This window comes from Mus caroli, unplaced genomic scaffold, assembly GCF_978045245.1.
Source record: "Mus caroli unplaced genomic scaffold, Mus_caroli_1 scaffold_5, whole genome shotgun sequence".
NCBI lineage: Eukaryota > Metazoa > Chordata > Mammalia > Rodentia > Muridae > Mus > Mus caroli.
Window position 1 is genome coordinate 68869763 of NW_028227260.1, and position 7408 is coordinate 68877170.

At 45.7% G+C, this 7408-nt stretch overlaps 1 protein-coding gene across 5 annotated transcripts in view; it reads right to left on the reverse strand.

Annotated features, from left to right (window-relative positions):
• Eda (ectodysplasin A) overlaps positions 1–4662 on the reverse strand; it is a 407507-nt gene extending 402845 nt beyond the window's left edge. For all 5 annotated transcript variants that reach the window (XM_021152870.2, XM_021152869.2, XM_021152868.2 and 2 more), the window contains exon 1: positions 4095–4662. In XM_021152870.2, the coding sequence (XP_021008529.1) occupies positions 4095–4490 (396 nt within the window). In that variant the 5' untranslated portion in view covers positions 4491–4662. The remainder of the gene's footprint in view (positions 1–4094) is intronic.
• Positions 4663–7408: the final 2746 nt, after the last annotated feature.

Genomic DNA, 7408 nt, shown 5'->3' on the forward strand with positions numbered 1-7408 from the left:
AAAAATGAGAGTGATATTATGATAGCCATTCTTCAAAAGACTTAAATAAGACACTGGAACGTCTGCATTTAAACTCATGAAAACCTATTTTATCTAGATTCCATATACACAATTTGTGGGATCTGTTATGTTTGGCATGAATCACCCAGAATGATTCTTAGTTATTAGGAGTATCAAAACTTGGTATTCTAATAACAGAGCTAGTTATACCCAAAGATTTATGTTGATCATTAAAGCTGTCTTCTATGACAACACCTCAAATAATTAAGAATATATCTCAAAGATCTCAAACAGTCCTGAATAAGTTCCTATTGATCTGCTTGTAGTTTAGTTGATGAGATGCCACCTCTGTCTCTCTCAACAGAACTTTTACCAACATTAAAAGACAACTAATACTTGTCTGTGTGAGGTTGTTAGATCCCCTGGAACTGGAGCTGTAGGAAGTTCTGAGCTGCCATGTGGGTGCTGGGAATTGAACCCAGGTCCTCTGGAAGAGCAACCAGTGCTCTTAACCTCTGAGCCATCTCTCCAGCATCTGATACTTAACAACACTGTATCTGCCACAGAGAAATTGAGCTGAGATTATTAAATTATACCAACAATGTTACTCATCTCTCTCCTGATTTGGAAGACTCTGATCTTTGATCCTCTCCCCATCCCTCCCTCCCCCACTTCTCTCTAGTTCTCCAGTTTGGAAAAACAACAACTAGAAAATCCCCACTTTTGATCAATTCATTTGGGTTTCTGGAGACTTATCAATCGGCTATAAGATTTTTTTTTTTTGAGTAACAGCCATCAGAATTTTCTTTCTGACTGTAGTGAAAAAATCACGTCTGTTCTTCTTCATGGAAAAAAGGTTTGTTTTGTTGTTGACATGTTGCTGAGATTTTCCGCCATGTTTTTGACATTTGAGAGACATAATCATGACCAGACCTTCTTCTCTATAGTGCTATCCAGTGATTTTCAATGTTTTGAATTATTTGTTGTCAAAATCAGACACTACTGGTGCATCTCTAGCCATCAAATTTATCTTCACTAAGTACCCAAATGCAGCTACTTCTTCAGCTGAGGGAGACAGCCCATGATTCCAGAAACTCTAATGTCAACCTCTCAGTTTTTATGAAACCATGTACCTACCTTTCCAAGATCTCCCTTGCAGAGAATTGCTTATATTCCTACTTTGTGTCCTGAATTCTTTCCATATCCTGCTTTATTTGTTTGTTTAATTCCAGTATGGTACAGACACACCTTCAATGATTTCTGGAGTCTTTCCTTGAGTCATAATTAAGAGCCCACAGTCCAACCATCTCATAAGTATGAATACCTTTTCCCTTGCCTAAATACATGTCTGACCACTCATAATGAAAAGCCACTGATTGTTGGGCTCACCACAGTTTAGTTGCATCAGTTTCCCTTTACTCTTTCTAAATATGTTGGTAGGAAACCCAAGTATAGTACCCACTGGAAGATGCCGGCTTTGTTTCTAGTCCTCTGCGTACAAGGTTTGCTGTAACAACAGCTGCTTATGTTGAAAAACTAAAATATAAAATAAGACCTACATGGCCAAGTCCCACAAGGCTATTTACTTTCTTATTTATGAATCAGAATCTGTCAGCACAACTTAGAATTTTGACTGTCAGCAGATACTACGATTAAATGTCACTGAAAAACCAGCAGAGGGTGCAGCAGGGCACTAGAAATGTTACCCAAGATATAGCACAGCAATGTAAATCGATTAGCCAATCAACTTTTCCTTTATTTATTTACTCATTCGTTTATATATTTGTTTGTTTGTTTGTGTATATGCTAAGGTTAATATCACCAAAACAAATTAGTTGAATCTGGGATAAAATGTCTTCAGTGGGCTAAAATTCTCCTGAAAGTGAAATTCAAGATGAATAAGGAATACATGGTTAAACTTAGTCTGGTCAAAATTAGTTAGAGCAGAACAAAATGACACAGATCTGAGCCCTTCATTTTGTAAAAAGCCTACTATGGAGTTTCAACCTGTTGTCCCTTCATCGCCCCCCTCATAAACAAAGTTTCTCAGTATGGAGAAACTCTATTATGGAGGACTGTGTACTAAACTGGATGATGGGAGAGCACCTTCATCCTAGTTTTGACTCAAGCTAGGATATCTTGGGCCACTTACTTCTCCCTTGAGGCCTGTATGTTCTCCAAAGGAATCAATAAAATAGATTCAGGCGGTACCTTACAAATCTGGAAAACATAAATTCCAATTAATGCTATAAATGTAAAGAACTGGTATCATTGCTTTGACTGCCCCATAGACTAAACTAGACTAAAGGATAGCAGATAAGAAGCTGTGCTGAAACACGTAAGTATCTTTGCTACATCTGATGTAAGCAACTTAAGGCCATTGCAAAGCTGTGAGAGTCCCATGCCATCACAGAAGCTCTAGTATACTGCTGTCCCACCAATCTCTAACCAGCACTGTCCATCCTGATTGCCAAAAATCCTTGACCACCATTTGAGTAAAGAAGTTGAATTCCCTGATTTCATTTGAATGAATGTGTGTGTGTGTGTGTGTGTGTGTGTGTGTGTGTGTGTGTACATACATACAGAGAGAGGGAGAGAGGGAGAGAGAGAGAGAGAGAGAGAGAGAGAATATCAATGTGCAGCTGCTAAGTACCTCTACTGGGATCCTGGAGGGGGGTAGTAAATAAAAGACCCAGAGTCCTAATTCATTCTCATTTAGCCCCAGTGTTTACAATTTCAAGTATGAGAAGCCCGTCTACTGATTCTTTTCTTTGATAAACTGTTATATAAATTTGAGTGTCTTTGAAAGACATTTTAGGTCTGAGGCAATTTTACAAAGCACATTGTTAAGGAAGAAAGGAAGAAAGAAAGAGAGAGAGACAGAGAGAGAAAGGAAAAGAAGAGAAGAGAAAGTGTGTGTTCTGACACTAGAGTATTATTATGAATGTGACACCTCTAAAGTGTACAACTTGGAAAGTCAAAGCAACACAAATAATGTTTAAAGAGTTGTGACAATAACTATGGGTGTAGCACCGAGTACAGAAGGCTTCCATGCCTCATCTCAAGTAGCTTACTTACACAACGTGTCATTTTCTCCAGAAGTTACAAATTCACCATTAGTCTTTAACCACCTCAAAAAGATTCTTGGATGTTCTGCCTAAGATTCAAGTGTGAGACAGCTATGGAAACCACAGGAAGACTTAATATCAAGTACACTAAATTTGTTCGAATAACGAGTAAGATAAACAACTACGATAATGGTTTGCTAAAAGAGATACAAACACTCTAAAGATTGTCAAAAAACAAAACAAAAATCCGACTTCCTGTTTCAAAGGCAGAAAAAACTCTTCACATCCACTGCATCCAACTCCATCTACAAGAGTGTCAGAACCGGCATGCAAAGGGTGAGTTTTATTTCCATAGATTTTTGAAATTGCTGTTCAGAAGTTGTCTAGCAAGACGGCATATTTCTACCAGAATTCCTCAGGGGCGCTGATCCTAACTAGAACGCAGAAGAGAATCTGTCTCAAGTTGCAGGTAAGTGTGAAAAAGCTCAGGTCCTGGTCAGCGCACAAGAACCCAGCGCTGAAAGTATGGTTAAAAGTTGTTTCAACGGGCGTGGAACAGTTAGTACAGCTGTTTACAGCTCCAACTCCAAAGAGGAGCCTGCTAGTGCTGGCATCAGCTCGGGACACGAAGAAACAAGCACCACGGGCAGAGAAACTCACCAGGGGGCACGAGGGGCCAAGCTGCTCGCCGTTAGACGGCCACGGGGGCGGCGCAGGCACCTCCGCGCCCGGATGGGTGCAAGGCAGGCCAACTTTTCGCGAAGCAGCCCACACCCCCCGGGGGCGGCGCGTGCAGGCTGGGCTTTCCAAGTCCACGGGACCCGAGAGGGTCTGGATGAGCCAAGGCAAGGAACCGAGAACAACCTGCCCTGGACAACCTCTCCCCAGCACTCCGGCCCACTCCCAGCTCCTGCATTGGAACTTGGCTCTGAGTGGCAGAGTCCCCTGAGCCCTGAGGCCCAGGCCCCCGCCCAACCGAGCAGGGGAGGGGGCCTCCAAGGCCGCCGCCCCTCCTAGGTGACTCACCTGGTGCCGGTCCTGGGAGTCAGGGGGGAGTGGATCTTCTCCCGGTTCCAAAGGCTGCTGTTGAAAGGACGGCTGCCCGAGGTGGCGGGTGATGGGACCCACAGGGTCGAGGCTCCCAGGGCTGCTTAGGGTGCCAGAGGTGCCAGGAGCACCCGGGCCACCGAGGCGGGACTCGGTTCCCCGTTCCCGCCGCAATTCGGACCGCAACTCTAGGTAGCAGCACAGCGTCAGCAGGTGGAGGGCCAGCGAGAGGCCAAAGAAACCCAGGAAGAGCCGGCAGCTGTTCCCTTCGCCCGCCCGAGCAGGGGCCCCGCGACAGCCGCAGCCCTGGCTGCCCCGCTCCCTTGGCGCTGCCGCAGGCAGGGGTTCCCTGCGCTCTACCTCTGGGTAGCCCATGGCCTCCAGAGACAACCACTATCTGAGGCCCGGGAGCCTCTGCCTCTGCCTCAGTCCTTCACGACCCCTGACAGGCGACTACTGTCCTGCCATCGGCTGGGGGCTGCAGGGACCCGTTCCTGAGCGACGGTGGCTGGGCGGGACAGAACAGGGAGCAGCCGCATGTGCAGCTCCACTCCGAGGGGTGGGAAAGGGAGGAGGAGGGGCGGGCGAGAGGGGCGGCGCGGCCAGAGAGGGAACGAGGGAGGAGGTCCTCACCTACCCCGCCCCATGCCTCAAGGGGCGGCCGGGACGCCCAACCACGGGCCCGCCAGGCCTGGCTGCCCCGCCCCCTGCCGTTCCACTCGGGCCTCCAGTCGTGGGGCGGGGCCTGGGGGCGTGGGGGTTCACCTCTGCCTGGCAGCCCCACCCAGCTCTTCCCGCTTGCCCCGTTGCAGTTGGTGAGGGCTGCTGTCGTTCATCTCTAGACTCCACCCCGGTTTAACCCTTCAGCGCCGCTATGGGGGAGGGCAGGAGGGGGAGGCTGAGAAGAATTTTGGGAACCTTGGAAAGAACGTGGAGAAAAGAAAAGGAGGCAGAAACTAGCATTAATAGAAATGTTTGCAATTAACTGCAGTTGCTAATAACATCATCCAGTACTTATCTGTTGCTTTCAATCTTCAAAGCGTTTAACAGACGTTAAACTAATTAAAACAGTTCAGGGTTTGGAATGAAACCATGCCTGCTGTGTTTGCAATTCAATGGCTCGCCAGAAGAAAAGGAGACCTAGGAGCCTGGGAGCCAAACAGACTGGGAACCGGGCAACCTCACTCCTAAAATGAGTCTTGGGGCACAGTCTGAGGGCATAGAAAGGGTGTCTAGTGCCAAGTAAAACTGAAGTGATGCTGTCCGTTGAAGGCTAAAACCGTTTCCTAGGATTTCTTGATATATTAATTCATTCAACAGATATGCATTGATCCCTTTCACAGTGCAGAAAGTACCGTGTGAGAGAACCCTCAGCCAAAAGTTTATCTTTTTCCAGAGCTGCACAAGTTTTGGAAGAACTTGAGCCTTCGAGGAGCAGGTGGGGAAACTGAGGGTCATGATGAGGTGAATTTTTACAGGGGTGGTCCACAGCATGGCCAGACACTATTGGCATCTGTATTCGCAGGCAACTGTTCTGGCCTCTCCACCCTTCCCATGCTTCCCCTGGAGTATTCCCTGGGGTAAGTTCAACAAGTCAGCCAAATGTTCCAGATGTACACTGCTGCAACGGCAGCATCTTCAACAGCTGCACCAATCAGAAACAGGGTCAGAGGGGAAAAAATGGCAAATGTCAGAACAATAGACCTGGAAATGAAGGATGGAAAAGATTAGTTGTCAAGAGTCACAATTGACAAGTGTTAGTAGTCTCAGATTTTAGAGAACTAAATAACTGTAGCAGAGCAAGCAGCCACTTTTTTTTTTTTACCCAGTAGGTACACTCATTTCCATGTAATTGAGAAATGAATAATTAGCAATTTTATTAACTTGAAGTAAGCATAGTAAAAGCCACTGAGGAGGCTCAGTGGTGCGCCAGAGCACTTAAGGCTAGGCCTAAGACCTGGGCTCATAAGGGAGAAGAAAAACACAGAAGAGTGTAGAAAGGAGACAAAAGAGAAACAAAACCAAAAGCATATGGTGGGGAGGTCAGAGCACAGGGGTCATAAGCTTTAAATATATCAGCCACAGACAGGCTTTCTTTCATAGCCTAGTGCATGGCCTCAGTGCTTCATAAACATCTTTTTGTCCTCTTTTTAACCTTTACCAATGAAACTGGACGTTTGCAAAGGATCTCATCATCACACAGATAAGGGGGAAAAGAAAGGCTTGCAACAGCGCTTCTCAAGATCTACTTGTCCAGACCAGGAATTCTAGATGCTAGGAAAACCGCCAAGCTGATTTACCTTAATTATCACAGCCAGGATTATTGGAAAGAATGCTAGACCAGAAGTCAGGAGGCGTCACCCTAGCACTAGTTTGTTGGGTCACTCTGAGCAGAGGGAGTGGGGGAAACACTAGCTTGGTTTCTCCAACTGGAAGATGAAGGGTTTAAACTGTAACAGCTATTACATTGTTCCTTATCAGCCGCATCACTGGCTGTGTTGACTTTATTGCTCACACAATTTAAAGAGGCTCTCTTTCCTTCCTCTAAAATGAGAGGGAAATAAATGTATCCATTTCCTGATAATGGTGGGAGAGGTCGTGAGTGGTGATGCTGGAGGGGTCTTACTGGTTCCTGCTTCCCATGCTCTACCAACTTTTTTTTAAATTTATCACTGTGTGTGTGAGAGAGAGAGGTGGGGGAGGGGCTCACATGCCACTGAGCACATGAGGAGGTCAGAGGACAACTTTGTGGAATTTGTTTTCACTTTCCACCTTTGCATAAGTTCCCAGGATCAAAGTCAGGCCATCAGATTTGTGACTGTAGAGCAGCAAATGCCTTCATCTGATGCGCCATCCTACCATGGCCCTTTCTCTTAATAACTGGACCAAGAAAGACTCCCTTTGCACCATTGCCTCTAGAAGCCTTCAGAACTGCATTTAACCCAGCACATCATTTTGATTCCCAAGAGACAGAAAATAAGACTTCATGTACTTTAGAAATATCACAGGGAGCCAGGGGCTGAGAGAAATGCATGTGGTTATAATAATTATCATTATATTAATGAAGTGCTGTGTATTGAATCTAAAAGTTTCACATTCAGTAGGCAGGCATTCTAACACTGAGCTACAACCTCAGGCCATGAGTTCCCTTTTTATGAATATGGTGTATGTGTTTTGATGCATTGCCTTCAGCTTGCCTCTCTGTTTCCACAAAGCCCTGTCCCCTACAGCGTAAGTCTTAAAACGATAAACCTATGGGCCACAGTCAGCAAACAGATGTGTTGTGTTTGGTG